At 36.5% G+C, this 19,193-nt stretch overlaps 2 protein-coding genes across 2 annotated transcripts; one reads left to right on the forward strand and one right to left on the reverse strand.

Annotated features, from left to right (window-relative positions):
- The first annotated feature begins 3,604 nt into the window (after positions 1–3,604).
- On the forward strand, positions 3,605–8,149 carry LOC105045320 (nascent polypeptide-associated complex subunit alpha-like protein 1). The gene is made up of 4 exons (XM_010923558.3): positions 3,605–3,761; positions 5,855–5,936; positions 7,261–7,391; positions 7,487–8,149. Exons 1-4 carry the CDS (start codon positions 3,702–3,704, stop codon positions 7,817–7,819), a joined length of 606 nt encoding a protein of 201 aa, XP_010921860.2. The 5' UTR covers positions 3,605–3,701; the 3' UTR covers positions 7,820–8,149.
- A 6,513-nt stretch (positions 8,150–14,662) lies between these two features.
- Positions 14,663–17,058, reverse strand: LOC105045321 (E3 ubiquitin-protein ligase RZF1). The gene is made up of 2 exons (XM_010923559.4): positions 16,904–17,058; positions 14,663–15,863 (listed from the first exon to the last, which is right to left on the reverse strand). Exon 2 carries the CDS (start codon positions 15,809–15,811, stop codon positions 14,966–14,968), a length of 846 nt encoding a protein of 281 aa, XP_010921861.1. The 5' UTR covers positions 15,812–15,863; positions 16,904–17,058; the 3' UTR covers positions 14,663–14,965.
- Between the last annotated feature and the right edge of the window lie 2,135 nt (positions 17,059–19,193).

Raw genomic sequence — 19,193 nt, forward strand, 5'->3', positions numbered from 1 at the left:
GCTCATATATTATGTTTGCTTGAATTCTTGTTAGATGTCCGAGTTTTCAGACAAATCAATTAAATTTTTCTCCTTCACTGATATTGATGAGTTGGAGAATGAGTATCTAGCTGATACACAGCTAAGTACATAACCTGATCCTAGTACACAGTCCAGTACACAAACTAGTAGTGTCACTGTGGAAGGAGTAAGAAAACCAAGAGGAAGCTTGCACCAAGTGTAGATTGTTGGAATCACCTCAAAAAAATAAGGAATGATAAAGGAGAGATTAGGGCGAAATGTAAATACTGTCTAATAGAATATGCAGCTAATCCCATTATAAATAGCACAACTAATTTGAAGTGACATATGCCCAAGTGTCCAGTGAATCCCGACAATAAGAAAGACAAGCTCAAAATAGTATAGATAAAATTGAATCTTCAACCTACTGAAAAGGATGGAGAACGCAGTGTGGGTTACCGAAGATTTGATTAGGATGCAGCCAGACAAGCTCTGTGTGTAATGATTATTATGGAGAAGCTAAGGTTCAAGCAATTCATATCAGTTGTATGTCCTAAGTTTCGCATTCCTTCAAGAATCACTGTGGCATGGGATTGCTACAATCTTTATATGGATGAGCAGAAAAGATTGAAGAATTATTTCAGAACCTATTATTAGAGAGTTTGTATCACCACTGATACTTGACTCTCCATCCAGAGGATCAATTATATGTGTCTCACAGCTCACTGTATTGATAAGGATTGAAAATTGCAAAAAAAAATCTTAAATTTTTATCCAATTTCTAGTCATAAGGGTGAGGTTATAGGTAAATCTGTTGAGACTTGCTTGATGGAGTAGGGTCTAGATTCTAAACTTATGATAGTGACCATTGACAATGCAAGTTTGAATGATGTTGCTTGTGGATACCTCAGGAGGAAACTTACCCAGAGGAAGAGTTGTGTAAGTGATGGAAAGTATCTACATATGAGATGCATTGCTCATATTGTTAATTTGATGGTATGGGATTCCTTGAAGGAAGTGAGGCAATCTATTCAGCATGTTCGGGAGGCAATAAGATATGTGAGGCAATTTCCTGCTAGATTGCAAAGATTTAGGAAATGTGTTGAAAAAGAGAAGATAGAGAGTAATGCTATGTTGTCTCTTGATGTGAGCACTAGATGGAATTCTACATATATGATGTTGAACATTGCTCAGAAGTTTGAGAGAGCATTTGAGAGGTATGCTGATAAGGATCTATTCTTTAGGTTAGAACTTGGTTTTGATCCTGTGAAGAGGATTGGAATGTTGTGAGACGGTTGGTGACCTTCTTAGAGTACTTTTATTTAGTGATCAATCAGATTTTAGGCACATCATATGTCACTGCCAATAAGTTCTTTTTTGAGATTGGAGGACTTCAAACCTACTTGAACCAAATGACAAAAAACAGTGATCTTGAGTTCAGATTAATGGCTGAGAGAATGAAGACTAAGTTTGACAAGTATTAGGGAAATATTGATAAGATAAATAAATTGATATATATTACAGTTCTTTTTGATCTTAGACATAAGATGATCAGTTTGGCATTAGCTCTCCAGAAAATATATGGTGAAGAAAAGGCCAATGATTTGGTGCATCTGATAAAGGAAGCTGTATTTAGTTTGTTTGAGGAGTATAAGAAAATGTTTGCTTCAGCCATTGAACAGTATAGTGGAAGTGGTGGGAGTGGAGTGGTGGTTTCCAACTCTTCATCTCATGGAGAAAATGAATTTGATCTGAAAAGGATGATGTCATAGTAGTTGAAGTAGCAAAGGACTTTCAATACTGAAAAAAGTGCATTCATTAAGAATAATCTTAAGAGGTATTTAAATAAAGTACTTGAAGATGATAGTGATCCGAACTTTAATTAGTTGTCTTGGTGGAAGATCAATAGTACGAGATTTATCATCTTCTCTCGTTTAGCACGTGATGTGTTAGCAATGCCAATATCTACAGTTGCTTCGAAGTCTGTATTTAGCACTGGAGGACGTACCTTTGATCAATTCAAAAATTCTTTAACTCTTAAGATATTTCTCTAGTTAAGTAAATTTGCTTTTTAGTTCTACTTGACTACTGATAAATTTATATAATCACTTATTATTTTTATCTCCGCTTAGAAAATCATATATTTTATATAGACTTTTTTAATATTTTTAAATTATTTTTTTTATTTTTATAAAATAAAGATAGTGCAAGTTGTCATACGTGCACAAGATTTGATGCAAACCACCCTACACATAATTAATGTTGAAGAAGATTCGAAAGTATTTGACAAAGTTGAAAAAGATATTATGTTGCTTCTTTGTAACCAATAATTATAAGATATTTTTGTTAGTTAGTTATTTTTATTAATATTTATTATTTATTTTTTATTCTCATACTAATTTTATATTGTTTAATTTAAAACCTATAGGCTTTGTGAAGAATGGCATGGAGGATGTTGTTATTGATGTTTTCTAGAATAATAGCTTAAAGAAGGTAACCTTATTACTCCTTTAATTATCTATTTTTTATTATTTATTATTAGATTTCAAGTAGAAATTATTATATTATCTACACCTAATATATATTTCTTTTTTTCATTGTTTAGTTGATCTTTATCGTGCCGTTGTTCGTTTTGAAGATCCAAGACAAAATATCCATTCACCATATTGTGTCAAATCTAGAGTAAATCTTGTCTTCTCTATCTTGATAAATGATTACTACTTTTTATTTAAATTATATTGTTTACCATGTTAAGAACTTGTTGGTTATATAGATGAATAATTAGATATTTAGATTTGGTTTATTATTATAATTTGTTATGATGCTTGATTACTTATTTGTATTATAGATGATATGATTTTTGGTATAATGTTATATTTTACTTATTATCGATTTATTATTTATCAATTATCAATATGCCATTATTTATCAATTGTTGATTTTTAATGTAAGAAATTACTAATCAATAGATTCAACAGTTTATGAATTTAATTAAATATAATGTAACAAACTGATAATAAATCGATAATAATTATTTAAATTTTGTATCCAAAATAGATAATTAAAAATTAAAAAAATATAAAAAAATCAAATAATCAGATTGAACCAAATCGAAATTCTCGATTCAGTTTCGATTCGATTCTTCTCTTATTCGGATCAATTTTCGATTTTTATTTTTTATTATTTAATTTTCGGACCAGATTGAGTCAGATCGAGTGAAATCAGATTAGTTAAAACTGAATGAACAACTCTATATATATATATATATTATTCAAAATATTATATATACCCTCAGAAAATCATTTATATTCATGAAAAATCAATACATAAGGTCATAAGAAATATATATTATTCTTTTCTTATTTTATAAAAAATAATTATTTTATAAAAAAATTAAAAAAATTAAAAAATATTAAATTATATCATATTATTAATCATACTATATGGCCCAACATGATTGAATGGTATGTATTTTTTACGCCGGAGGACGGTGCACAAAGAAATTCTCTTTCTAGATCCAGCCACAGAGCAGTAAACTGACAACCAAGAAGCAGTGGCAACTTGGTAATTTCAGGGCAGTCGTGGAGGTGATATAAATGCATCTACCTTGCGCTCGGCCAACCCCCTATTGGGATTTGGGGTTTTGCCTAGGGTTTTCATTCAGCGGCGCCCTCTCCGTTTTCTCCTCCGATCGCATTGCCATGACCGCCCAGACGCAAGAGGAGCTCCTCGCTGCTCACCTCGAGCAGCAGAAGATCGATGTAAGCCTCTTCACCTCGTCTCCATTCATCTCTCCTCTTCACCCTCCTCGATCTGAATCAGTTATTTTCTTCTATTTCTCCTCTCTTTTGCTTTTGGTGCTGAATATTTGTAAGATCTAATCTCTGCAGCCTTAAAAGTTCAATCTCTGGCCCTTTTCTTTCTTAAAAATCTGATCTTTGCTCCGATCTCTTCTATTATTGCTGGGAATGTAGAAGTTTTGCTAGAATTTTAATTTGGAAATATGCCTTTTTATATGTTGCTCAAGATCTCCCTTGACGCATAATATAAGCTTGCTGTCACCTAATTTGCAATTTTTTTCTAATCGATAGAATGATGATATATGCACCTCAAGCAAATTGAGATCATGTCCAATCATTAAATAAATTAATAAAAGTAGGAGCTTTGGACAAAGCAGTATCGGAAGAGACATAGAACCGTATTATCTCGCTCTAAGTACTTTGAGTTAGAAGTGGATGTGGAAGAAGAGCGGAGATGTCTGCATATGACAATGTTAAATGTCAAAATTAACATGATCCACTTATTTGATGGTTCGGTTTACTCCATTATAAATTAAAGTGCGGCCAGTTTTTGGGATTGGTTCGTATAGGAAGAGGAATTCCCTGGGAGTTTTGCAGGAAATTGCTACGGTATAGCCTGTTGAGAATTGCCTAATATATATGAAGTGAAGTTGTTGTTGGTATCTCAGAGAAAATAACCGTAAATGGTTTAAATGTTAAACACAATTATGCGGAGTTTTGTACTTTGCAGCAGCAGTTTTAGGTGTCATGCTAAATTGGAGCTTTGAAGCATCAGGGAATAGAGAGTAAAATTTCGAACACATGCATGCCATCAATGTGGTGTCTCAGATCTTCCGACGTAATACAAGACAAATTTGCTTCTTGATCTTTTGTAAAAATAAATTTTAGTTATCAGGTTATCGTTGAAATCTCCATACTATAATTGCTAATTTCATACGAAATGTTTCTGTAACATAATCATAAATGGTATAAGATGGTCTTCCTTTCTCTTTTTTTAAAAAGATTATCATCATAATTGCAAACAGATCTTGGTCAGATAAGTGGAAGTGAGTCAATTGCACGAGTGGATTCATATCATCCTTTGATTGCGAGGATTCCTTTTAATGATCAAATGGTTCTAAAGTTTTGGGAACTAGAGATATTGATGATAATATGCCAATTTTATTTTTTCGTGTCTACACATCCTCTGGCAGTTCTCCTAGTTTAGTAAAAGAGAGCTAGTAGCTATACAAATAATACATTTTTGAGAATAGCTTCTTGGTTATTTTATTGAATGATCCAAGGCAATAAAAGGATTAGAGGCACAGTAAAATTTTTGGTCTTAATGCTGCTCCCTTTGACTTGTCCTACTGGATGGTGTGTTTTTCTGGATGCATGTTCACTTTTCTTTAATTGTAGAAATTCATCTAAGGAATTCACTTGCTTATATAAATTTGCAAGAAATTGCTTTTATGGGAAATGCATCACAAAAGCAAACAGAATGAAGATAAGCCATTTCCATGTAGGAAGCATTAAACCTTGCAGTGTCAGGCTGGTGGAATTGTGGAAGTGTACTTTGAAGCAATCCCCAAACATCTGAACCAATAGTTTCTCCAGTTAAAAAGCAAGAACAAACATGATAGTGCTTCCTTGACATTCTTTAATTTTGTCATCTTTATATATGATATCTCACATGGTGCTTCTCTTGGGGAACTAATTTGATAGTGGTCAGAAGAGTGATGAAGATTAATGTTTACCTCTTGATATTCACCCTCTGCTCCTTCCTCTCTGTTGATAACTTAGTAAACCATGCATAGCCGCACAACTCGATGCATGATGCCATGCATGTCTTAGCATCCCAGGATCCTATGTATTATGAAAGAGAGGACACATTCATTGTATTCCCTACATATATTGACATGAATATGCTCATTATTGTTGTATTCAAATTTTCTTTCAGCTAGAGCGATGTCAAAGATATTGTCTCTATTCTCCTCTCGTTTTTTATTGAGTTTTATATACTTTCGTGTAGTCAAGTTTTATATGACTTCTCTATATTTGACTTCTCGGTATAGTATGATGAGCCTGTGGTTGAAGATGAGGATGACGATGAAGATGATGAGGATGATGATGACAAAGATGAGGATGACGCCGAAGGTAACTCAAACCTTTTCCTGTATACCTCACTCTTGAAACTTTTTCCATTTAATTTACTAGAAACCCATAAACCCAAGCTTGAAGTAGGAAAAAGCTCATAGAAATTATACATTTCACAGTAGTATTTTCAGTTTTGAAGCGTTGAAAAATGATATCACTTCAACAGCTTAGTGACCTATTCATTTGCTGAGTTGAAGAAAAATAGTGCCTTGAAAATTGTGTAGTCTATGAGTGAAGAGCTTCATTCATTTTGAAAATTAAAATAAGAAATTAACAGTCTTCTTCATTGTTTGATATCTTAATCATGGCACCTCAAGACGCCAACAATAAGACCCACCCATTTTCCCTTGGAAGTGCTTCATATAACATATTTTTAGTTGCACTTTACCAACATATATTTGCTTCCTTTTGCATGCACCTGTCGGACCTTTTTGTATGCTATTTAAATACATTTCTGTTAATGGGTTTGATGAAATGGCTCAAAATAACTGAATGGAAAAGAAGGCAACTAGGAAGTCGAGGCCAGGCTTTCTATGGGTTAGCATTAGTTGCAATGCGGGGTTTTGATGGATGATTTTGAGTGTGTAAGGTGATGTTATATTGGACAAAATCCTAATCAGATATGTAATCATTTTTGATATTGTGGAGAAAAATTTAGAGGAACAGGGAACAAAGTTGGATAGATCTGGAGGTCTCTGGCAGGGGAAAAGGAGCAACAGAAAGGTTAAGTTGTATTATTAACTATATTATTTGAAAATTCCTCATTCTAAAATTTTGTAGTTGGCACCTCCTCCCCATCAGGGAATAGCTAGTCTGCAAGTATACTTAGTCTGTGTGAGACTCCTTATTGGAAAGAAATAGAAAAGATAAGAATATTTCAAATTTCATTCAAAACTTCATGGCATATTCAAAAGAAAAGGAAGACAAAAAAAACAAACTGGCCAGCCTCCATCCCCCAACAATTTTTTCTTTAAGATGGGGGAATGACTCCTAAGTTCCTAATATGCATCTGCAGGCCCTAAATAGCCTGTTTTATGTGCTAAACTTCCCTCGCACAACCATCTCCCAACTTTTCTCATGCATGCATGCGGTGATGCTGCACTTGTTCAGAGATGCAGCCCGGTTGCAAACTTTTTTCTTTTATACACTTCTGGCCGAATGATTAGCTACTGCATAACCTGTTTGCTGCTTTGTACTTGATGTTATGATGTCATGATTTCTATGACAATGTATCCAAGATGCCTTAGTTGTCTACCGGCTTCACTTGTCCTTAATTCTGGCTTATAGACAGTTGATGTTTTACTGATTATCAACTAATTTGCAGGACAAGCAGGCGATGCTAGTGGAAGATCAAAGCAGAGCAGAAGTGAGAAGAAGAGCCGTAAAGCCATGTTGAAGCTTGGGATGAAACCTATTCCTGGTGTCAGTCGTGTCACCGTAAAGAAAAGCAAGAATGTGAACTTCCCAATCCCCAGCTTATCATTATTGCTTGCATCATTTATTTGCAGAATCTGTGTATAATTTGACTTCTTTTTTTTTTTAACTTTCAGATATTATTTGTCATTTCGAAGCCAGATGTTTTTAAAAGTCCGACCTCGGACACCTATGTTATATTTGGGGAGGCAAAGATTGAGGACCTGAGCTCTCAGCTGCAGACCCAGGCTGCTGAACAGTTTAAGGCACCTGATCTGAGCCACGTGATTTCGAAGCCTGAGACATCTGCCATGGCCCAGGATGACGAAGAAGTTGATGAGACCGGGGTTGAGCCTAAGGACATCGAGCTGGTTATGACACAGGCTGGAGTTTCAAGGTCCAAGGCTGTCAAAGCACTCAAAGCTGCAGATGGGGACATCGTTACTGCAATCATGGAGTTAACTAACTGATGCGGGATCTCTGGAGAGTTGTTTGTTGTTCAATAGCGACTAGATTTTGCTTTTGTGTTTCTTGTGTGGTCTGAAGGCTGAATCCTTGCCCGTCTTTGCTGCTTAACCAGTTAGTCGCACGGACAATTGCGTTGTATTAGTAGTAATGGTGCTTTTACCTTTAATTTTTGCGGCTATATACATACCAGTGTTTGGCCTGCTATCAGGTGTTGCAGCATGAGATGACAAATTTCTGTATAAAGATCAGAGCCAGGATCTTGGTAGGCTGGTATTGGTGAAAACAGAAGTGAATGATTTTTTCTTCCTATGTTATGGAAAAGGGTTTAACAATACCAGATTGCATTCGTGACACCAATCAAGGTTTCAGTGTCTGGATTAATTGAAGTGGGTGGTCTCTATTTGTAGCTTCTATTTTGCTTCAAAAGTGTGATCCTAGAGATTTTCTGTGGAGCGCCAAATCAGTACAAGTGTTTTCAGTTGTCACATTCTTTTTTTGTTTTTTTTTTTTTTTAGTTCTTCTGTTCTCTTTTTTTTTTCTTTGTTTTGGCAATGTTAGCAAGCAATTCCCACGTAACCAGGATTCACGTTTTAGTGATAGCTCACCTGGTTTTCGGTCTTCAAATAAAGATGGTGTAATTTTATAACTTGTGTCATAGTCCAACAGTTTGCTGGAAAATGGAGTTAGCCCTCTCCCAACCTGGCCTAATGCGCTGACGGGCATATGGTAATCAGATACCCTCGTGCTTATGATGACTCATTCTCGCCTTGTGGCTTTTATTTATGAACAGAGTTTTCTTGACGTGCCTCAAATTCAACCTCCAGTTTGTGGCTAGGCTGTTCGATGGTAGGGCTCGTCATTTTTAGAGAGCACAGAACTTTAGAAGCAAAGGCTGCCTGTAGAAAGGATGGCCGATGCAAGCTTGTCCCAAGATTGATGGAATGTTATTAACGAAGTATTTGGGGGCCTTTCCTTTCTTGTCATTTACCATTCTAAATCTTTCTTCATTTCATATAACTGAAACAACTTTTGTCCATGGCAGGGTCTGGTCTGAGTTCTTTGGTACAACCACCAAGAGACATAAAGTTGACTGCATCTCATCATGGATTTTAAATAATTTTACCCGCAAGTCTCCTCTGGGCATGTATTTTCTGCTTGAATTATCCACAATTTTCCTCTGGACCATTTAACTTGTGCTTGACTCATAACCACAAGTCCTTCACATCACCTGATCTCCATGTCAATCATATCAATGCTGCAACCTACCCTTCGGCAATTACGTCGACATAACATGATGCAAAACTTGAGAAACCATGGAGAAAAGAATACCAGCAACTTTCCTCAAAATCTTTACAAGCATGTGGTGCAAGCAGCAGTAGCATCAAGAACAAAGGTCATTCATCAAAAAAAAAAGGAACCAAGATCTGCATGCTGTCATATAACTTCCTAGATGCACTGGTTGCCTTGAAATTGTCTGAAGAGCCATCATAACATCCAACTTAACTACAGTAAAAGAGTAACAGGTAGAGAACAGACTGTTGTACATTGTAACGGATCAAAAGTGTACCTTTACTGAAGCATCACAGGTAATGGTAATGAATTCACACAATCGAGCAGCTGAGACTAAAAATAAGCTGGTTCTTAGAAAATTGGAAGTGGCTCTGTAACCAAACGAAAAAAGGAATAGAAAATTGGAAGTGGCTAAGGGCTGTTTGGCATCACTTTCGGTTTCTTGTTTTTTTGTTTTCATTTCTGAAGATACAGAAACCTAGGCTGGACGATAACCTGTTTTACTTTTTGACTTTTTTGAAAATTGTTTTCAAAATCCCAAGTGACTAGGAAACCTGAAAGTAATGTCAAACAGAATCTAAATTATCACTTTACAGCTTTATTTAACAAATCAGTATCAATGACAATGCTCCTTGAATTCCTATTATATGCAAGCTTCCAGAAACCTCCCCCCACTGCCTCATCAACTATGCCCCATGGAGATTTTACAGAACATCATTACTAATGAAGGGGATATAAATGAAGTCCTGAATTTTCTGCAGAAAGCCAACTTTTCTATAACTGTCATAACCATGCACCTTCATGAATGAATGAACAGATGGATGGATGGATAAGAACAAATATCCCCTTTCGTTTTTCCATCATATTCTCTGCTGAAAGGAAAGACAAAGCCGACAGAGTCCTCAGATGGGGAAATCAACAATTAAGAGGTCAGATAACACCATCCTCATTGATCCAACTTAGGTTGGTATGCACACAGAAAGACCTTACTACATGTGCTTCAGTTTGAAAGCCACCCTGTTCTCTATGGATCGATGGCCCCGACCAAGACCAATGAGACCTTGCTGTGGATGGAGTTGCCCGATAATATGACTTACTCTTTATGGCTCCGTTGCTGGATGGTTGGATATAATTCGGGGCTGTCTTTGATTCCTTTTTAAACAAAAAAGAAAAAATAGCTCCTGTCAATGGAAGAAAGCAAACACTTAACCTGCCATTTAACCATTTCTAGAAACACTTTGACAGTATGTCCACCAAGATTGTAACAGAAATAACTCCACCAAGCCTTGCCATGCAAATCCAAGCCCCTCTAACTTTAGAAAATCATGAAGCCATTTGTTCATACGGTAAGTTTCATTTGGAAACCAAAGGAAGGGTACCACTCCCAAGTTTTGTTACTCAAGGAAAACTTTATATCTTGAAATACAAAAGACAAAAAAAAAAGGCACAGCAAATGGCTGGCCAATGCCTGATAGGGAGTTTTATTATCTAATAGTCCAGCTGTTGCTCAAAGTAGGTCCCATTTTCCCGTCAGCTCAAAGAAATCATAATCTAAAAGACATGCTTGAACTCGGTGTTAAGGTTTTACATCCTGATAGGATAGGGGGCATCGCAGTTGTCCCATCCTGTTCCTATGAAAAAAAGGGATAGGGGCGGGTTTGGGACACTGAAATCCATCCATGCAGCAAGAGAAAAAGAAAGAAGAAAGGGAAGGAAAGATAAAAAAAGAAAAAAATGAAAGGAAAGAACAAGAAAAATGAAAAAAAAAGAGAAAGGAATGGAGAAGAAAAAGAAAGAAAAAAAGAAAGGAAAGAAATGAAGGAAGAGGAAAAGAAAGAAAAGAAGGAAGAAAAAAAAAAGAAAGAAAAAGAGGAGAAAGATAGCGGATATCTATCAGGATGTATGACCGGAACTGCGGAACAAAATAGTGGGATATCTCATTTCATGGAGAAACTAGGACATCTTTGTACCACGGGATATATAACCTTGCTCGGTGTCATGGGATCACATTTCATACCATAGAAGAATAAAGAAGAAGAAAGCTACTAACAGAGATTTGACACTCTGGAGATGTTTAAATGAAAGCCTTTTGAACATACACAAAGAAAGCATCAAGTTCCTTAGATGATCAATAAGCAATAAGTTAAAGATACACATAATCATTTCATGAAGTTCGGTTATAGTGAACTGGCCAGTTTTAAGTATTTTAAAAACAAAATGGATCTATAAAAATTGAGCCACAGATTTTAAAACCATACATTTCTTTAAGAATAACAATCTCTCCTCTCAGATCGTCCTTAAAACCTGCCTCCACTGCCCCTTCAACTCTCACATGCCACAAGTGCAATCCACACGCTCAAGTTCTGTCAGCCATGCTTTCATATTTTTTGAAGGGTAATGGAAGTCAACCAAGACTGTGGCAATCAACATCAAGAGCCAATTTCCCTTTTAGGATACTAAGGCCAACATCAAACTTGCTTTGTTGTCACAACAATTGATGAAGAAGATTTTTAACACCAAGAAGAAACTATTGATGGCCTCAAGGAAGAATTGTGTGCTGAAATGTTCTGTTCTAATCATCAAACAAAAATATGCAGGAACAATGAGTGTGTAGATACTTTTCAAAAGATCCAAGAACTCGAGCAATGGATAGACACATCGAAGGATGTCACCGTGCCATCAATATATTTATGAACCACAGAGTTTGCAAATCTCACTAGCAATTGGTACTTGCAGAGAAAATAATGTTGAGTGAGGGAGATGAAAATAGGGATTTATGCTAGATTACAATTATGATGGCTCTGTATAAATGAGATATCAACCAGAAAATTAGTCAGTTAGGGGACGTAAAATGTAACATTAATGGAACAACTAAAAAACAATTGTAATTTCACTGAAGCTCGACGGCCAAAAAACACCCAACGTAGCAATCATTGTTATCTCAGACCTATCATATGAAAGAAGGTACTGCTAGCCCAAGAAATCAATAGAAGGTGTAGGGTGGTCGGATATGATATGCGCCTTTTGGTATGTTTACGGGTTTTTTGCACATTATATCTGGGAAGAATTTTAGAACATCACATGAGATGGCTCAACAGAATGATGGCTAAATGACAACAACCATCATGCATTGTCCCAACTACATGGATTGGCTTCACATCGCCTTATTTTACATGCAAGCTTTCCCAAATTCTTCCTCAAAACCTTCATCCATGTTAAACAGTACATGTTCCTCTCCTCTCAAGACCTTCAAATGTATGAGCTGAATCCATCATCATTCATTACTTTGTATACAGTTCCCTTAAAACACTCATTTCTCACTCAATTCTTCTTCATTTTGCCACAGATCCATCTTATCATTTGCCACAGTCGTCCAACTCACTTGGACCCTCTTTACCTCCCAACATTCTAAACAAAAAAACTTGGTCCTTATTGTTCTATAAATTCTTCCTCATGCTGGAAGGATACCATCAGTCACATAACACCATAAAATCACCGCTCCAGTTAATCCAAGCAACCTTAATTTTATCAGCAAATGTCTCCATATATCATTAATAAATAGGGTCACTGTGTAGAGATGATAGTTCTTACTAGGATGTAAAAATAGGAAGGCCAGTTTTAGAAATGGTTCAGTGAAGCTTACAAGTTGCACCATTGAAAAAGAGGAGAGGCAATATTATGACAATAAGGCATGTGCAATGAAGGAGAAAATAAAGCTCCTCCTATATACCGAAATTTGAAGTTTCATATGAGGGTCAGAAGTAGGAGGCAACCTTAAAAAATTATTAACAAAATTGTGAGGACTTGACACAGATTGTACTGGCAGGAAACTGGCTTTGATTTGGAAGAATATGATAAATAATGAAAGCTGAACACAAGGAGTTGGGTGAAGGCTTCATGTTTGTGGCATGGTTGCTGAAGTAAGGTAAACACCAGCCTTCTCACATTTTTTTCCAACAACTCAAATCGACCAAGTGACCATCAAAATAGACCATGACAGTTGTCTTTTTTTAACTAGAAAGAGAGCATTTAGGATAAATTAAGCTCTTACATTGGCCTCAAAATACAAATACATATTACACGTCAAGTTAAGGGATATTGCATAGATATAAGCCTTGCAAAGCAAATAAAAAAAAAAATGATGTGGAAGATACACTATATACAAATGCATCTGGAATCATTATATATGAAGAAGATATATGAGAATTAAACATATTCCCCAGATGTGTTGACTATGATGCAAAAAAGAACCAAAAACAATAACTAGTAGTGAAGAGAGTAATGAACTAAAGAATCTTGGTTTTGAATAGCATAGGGGGAAAAGCCATTACCGGTCAAACAAATCAAAGAATAAGAGCAACTTTGACAAGCACTTATGGAAGAATAAGAACCATAGGTGTTATATGTAGGTAGCAAAATTCAAAATGCCACCTTGAATGTAGTGTTAGATCCAAGGTTTTAAGTTCCAACAGGCCGAAGGGCATCCTGTCCTATTACTACAAGAAAATAGGACTGGGATGTGGTCAGGACTCCAAAAACCATCCATGTGGGAGAGAAGAAGAAAAAGGAAAGCAAGAAAGAAAGGAAAGATAAAGAAAAGGAAAAAAGTGAAAGGGAACCTAGAGAAGATAAAGAAAAGAAAAAAGTGAAAGGGAAGAAGAAAAAGAAGAAAAAGGAATATGGAAGGGAGAAGAAAAAGAAAGAAAGGGAGAAAGAAAAGAGAAAGAAGAAGAAAAATGAAAAAGCAAATAAAGGAAGGGATGAGAAAATAAAAAAAAAAGAAAAGGAAAGAAAAGAAGTAGAAGAAAAGGAAAGGAATAAAAAGAAGACAGAAATAAAGAACGAAAGAAAGGAAGGTATGAGAGACAAACGTAGAATATCTAATGGGGTGCATGACTGGAACTACTGCCAGGACAGAGAGGGACAGCGGGCATCCCCTTCCATGGAGAATTGGTACGACTCCATCCCATGGGACCTTGGTTAGATCATCTGATAAAGAATTAGAATGTTCATGAGTTATGTCAAAATAACAACAATACGACAAGTCATTTTCACATAACACCCATTTAACTAGAATTTATGGAGTCTCATATGAATTGCACTTTATACCTATAAGGCAACCGCCAGCCCAGTGATCATGAAGAAGAAATGTTATAGCAAGTATAGTAGCATGTAAAATTCAAGTGAGCTACTGAAGCAGTAAATTGCAAGTACTATCTCACCAAACCAAGAATCCATCAAGGCAGTAGTTTGGATAGTTGTCACTATTCAAAAGTTGCAGACTTGTAATTTGTCTAAATAAACCACAACCAACAAATGTCTAGACATTAAAAAAAATGTCACTAGCAAAACCAACATGAGTTGATCACCTGCATATAAAAACAGATATAGCCACCAACAGGAAGCCATCACAACATCAAGAAGCATTTTGAGCTCTCTTTCTGCATGTAAACATTACAATGCAGCATTCAAAAACCCGCTATTACCACGCAGGCAGAATTACATTAAACTACATAATAGCACATCATGGTTTTGGGAAAGAATGAAAGCAGATGTAGCAATAAGTAACTAGGACCATTTACATGTAAACAAAGGAGTACATCAACACAAGATTTTCATTGTTTGATCAACCTTAGCTATGGATTTGTAATTCTAAGTTCTGAAAATGTTTCCACACCACCATGCATATGGGGAAGTTCTAGCGGGACAATCGAAATAAACTATCATTTAAGAAGTAGGATATGCCACAGAACTAAAAAGGCTACGGATATAACTTTGGTAGCCAAAAGACTATCCGGAATAACTCATCTAGTTAGTATATACATGGATAGCAGCAGAAGTGCACCCACCTAATCATCCTAATGAGATCTAGAATTTGAGTTTGAAGAGCGAAAAGGCCACCTAAATGAAAACCAGTTCCTCCAGCGTTGACGTCCACTGTTATTTCCATTGCTACTCGAGCTTTGGTTGCTGGATCTCGAATGCATGTAACTACCGGAGCTCTGTGGTGCCAGCTCATGGCGACAAACTGGACAGGAATTATGCTGTTCCAACCAGGGAATGATGCAGTCTGAGTGATATATATGTTTACATGGCATCTCTCGTGCCTCAGTACCCAGCTCAAATTTCTCTTTACAAACAGGACAATGTGAGTCTCCATGCAGGTGCCTCTGGTTGATCTTCAATGTGGGCATAGCCTCAATTGCTGATGGTAATGCTGGTGCTGGTCCATGTCTATCATTTTGTGTCAGCTGTTCAATTAGATCTTCTAGTCCTGGGCCAACAAAATAGTCTGCCATGTTGGCTCGTCGCATATGAACACCACGCCGCCCATTGATGAAGACCTCAAAGCCATTGTTGTCAGACAAATGAACAGGAAGCTGGCCCCTGAAGACGAACCAAGGACCAGGGCCAAATTCCGCCCCAAAGTCTGAGAACATATTGGGTCTACCTCGGACATCAAACTCACGGTTCGCTCCCATCATCCCCTGATTCATCATGGCAGAGATTGCCTGCATGATCCTATAATGTGGGTCACTATCCATATCAGCACCCATGCCAACAAAATGGCTCACAAGATCCTCTGTCTCATCAAGCTCCGAAACAAAACCTGTATCACAGTTGGGGCAGATCATTTCCTGCTCCCGAGGCTGGATTCTACACCTGCATCGGTAACACCAATGCACATGACTTCTGCTTGACATCTTCTACTCTCAGTTTGTTAAATGCTTGATGAATATGACCCAAAAGAAGAAACTGCAACCAAACAAGAACATGAAGAGAACTCACTTATTACTTAATTCAGATAAAAAATTCTAGGAAAATCGAGGAATTTCATTAAAAGGTATAAAAAAATGGAGGAAACATAATTCAGTACATGAATTCAATTGGACACCTACAGAACAAAACAATATGATGACAATAAACCAGCTAATGCTATCCGATTTCCTTAGCTACAAAGGCGAAACAATTCAGTACATGACTCCACTTGGACACCTGCAGCACACAACAATATGATGGCAGCAAACCAGATAACAATAGCTGGTTTTCTTAGTTATGAAGGCAAAAATTTAGTTAACTATCAGACATCGTCTATCATGAACAAACTTAATAGAATTGGTCTGAACTTCTTACAGGATACTGCATGACCTAATGACACTAAAACTGGAAATTCTTCACCACACACTTAAAAAAAAAAGGAAATAAAAAGCCCAAAGTTTTCCATATGATTTCACATCAATAAACAAAAAAATAATTTTTTTTCATCCATCACTTGAACGAAAGCGAACTTTGAGGTCTTCTCATAACCAATCCCCCCCCACACCCCCCCCTCCAAAAGAAAAAGGAAAACCCAGGGATGTTGATAGGCAACAATTCCAACTCCAATATCTCAAATAGTTGCAAATTTTGGGGACAAAAGTACACGGAAAGACTGCATGTTGCTTTCTAACCGAGTACTTAAACTGAATCGAATTAAATTACTACCAATCTACCAAACACAATTCTAACTTTTAACACAAATATTTCCATATATTCTGGTAATAATCCACTCAAATTCCCAAATAACCCTAATTCCAATAGCCCAATAGGCCTGACCAACACCTATCGCTACTCCATAGCTATTACTACAATATCATTATAAAAAAAACATAGAAATCAATATGCCTGCACCAAAAAATCGATAAAAAATCCCCAAAAAAAAGGAGGAGCAAACAGATTCCTTTAAGCTGGCAGCGCGATTCCCACATAAAAATACACGAAACAAAAAAGGTAAAAAAAATCATCCAGTATTATACCTTGAGGAAGAGTAAGAGAAGAACAACCAAGCGGCGAAGAATCCCAAAACCATCCGAAGAAAGGCGAGCACGTTCCCAGGATTTTATCTACGGATTGACTTGTCGGAAGACGTCGACTTTCCTTGTTCCACGACGGCCGTGGGGAAACCAGATCAGCCGTTGATTTTACTAAGGACGGTGCGATTTAAATATCTGACGTGGACCCCGTAAGCAGGTGGTGCGGTACACGCACCGAGATTCTCGGTCATGATGTTTCCACGAAAGTTAACAAAGCAATACGCATAGGAATTGCTATGCGGCAGACAGATGAGCGGTAGATCCGGCTCTCGCATAGAAAATTATGGAGGGGCATGGCTTGGGTTGTCGACGGGTCCATAGCACGGAAGCGACTATCCATAGGAATTATTGGCTTGTGGGATATAACCCGTCTGTGTCACAAGGTCGTGGAATTCTATCCGTTCTTTGATGGAGAAAACCTGGTACAGCACATAGGAGAGAGAGAGAGGGAGGCAGAGAGCCACGTTAGTCCACTAGTGTGATCCGAAGCTTCTCTCTCTCACTCTTTTTTTTTTTTTTTTTAATTTTTATTTTCCCTTGTTGGCAGTTTTAGTTAGCTTTCTATCACGCTTGATTGCATGGACAGTATTCTTCGCACGAAAGAAATATTCACCTCCCATGCACAAATTTATTATTGAATTATATAATTGTCATTTCGAAATCTATACACGTGAATGAGTAATGGAGTCCAAATTGCTTTGAGATCCATGCACGCTGCAATCCAATGAATGCCATCGTGAAAGAGGATACACCTATTCTTTCGTACTAAGGGTACAACCCAAATCGTGATTGCATGGTCCTGGCATATTGTTTGGCTTCAATGCGCTGGATGAAGATGAAAAGGTCAGTCCAATATCAAGCTGGAGTTTAGTGGTGAACCAAAATGATGAAGTTTACTTGAAAACCTGCAAAGAAATCTGCAAACCAAAGGAAGATCCTCTAGTTTAGGACCTTTTGATGGTTAAGTTAACCAAAACTCGAGAATAGATAGTGGAGAAAAGTAAAAGTAAAGAGAGTTGAATAGAGTGAGAAGGGTGGGAGAACTCAAGTTCCTTTGAATGGAAGAACCAGAGAACTAAAAGTCTAGCAAAGTTTCTACCTTCTAAGTCCAGTTCTGATTTACCTCTAGAGGATCTCTTTATCCTCTTTATATAGAGAGTTTGTTAGATCGTTGATGAAATTTATTAGGCCATCGGCAACCACCTAATTTAGAGGATTTAGTTTGTTAGGCGGTTTTGAGTAACCATCTTAGTTTGTTAGCCATTGGTTATAACAAATTGACCAGCTGTAGAGAGATCGTAAGTTGTTCCATGTGAAGAATAGTTAGTTTAAGAATTATATTGTTGCTTTTGGGAGATCGATCAACATCCGATGTCCTCTCGACGCCAATCAGATGTAGATATGGGCGGATCATTTGAACATCAAATATGAGGTCGGTAATTATCCGACCGGTCTTGAAATAATACTTCACTTGCAGATCGATATAATATAGATCCTTTCTGGTATTGCTACATGACAAGAGATCAGTTAGATGCATCAACAGGTTTTAACACAAATTGACATTAATCATAGATAGATTCCCTTTTTCGATTGGTGCACTATATTTTTTATAATTTTTATTTGTTTAAACCCAGCTATTTAGATTACTTTTAGTCACAGAAGATTGATTTATAAGCACTTTGATACATTGCTTTTTTTTTTTACACGGACAAAGGCAAGCAGTTTGTCTTACAGCAATAAAGACACATGTAATCTTCATATAATATGCAGAATTTGGATAAATTATGGTTTTGGTCCTTGAAGTGCGTTGCATTTTTTAGATAATTCCTTACATTCAAAAAGCTAAAATTTGGTCATTGTATTTTCCGATCTATTTAAATGTGATCCTTTGCTCTAATTTCGGCCACTTCTGCTCATCGAAAATCCTAATTGACGATAGCTGATACGTACATAGCGAAAATAGATATTTATATGATAAAAATCATCTAAATGGAGATGATGTGGCATATGGATATTGTTGTGACATAATAAATGAAAATTTTTACTTTGATGATGTATCATGAGTGATGATGTGGTATATAGATAATGTTATGGTATATAGATAATAACAGATATATTGGTGATGATGTGGTATGTTTTGTAAAATTTTCTATCCAATAATATCCAAATCATGGATTGCTCTCAGCATCGAGTTTATGAGGGTGAGATGGCCTACTATTGACAAGGATATCTT

The sequence above is a fragment of the Elaeis guineensis genome, chromosome 5 (assembly GCF_000442705.2).
Source record: "Elaeis guineensis isolate ETL-2024a chromosome 5, EG11, whole genome shotgun sequence".
Taxonomy (NCBI): Eukaryota; Viridiplantae; Streptophyta; class Magnoliopsida; order Arecales; family Arecaceae; genus Elaeis; species Elaeis guineensis.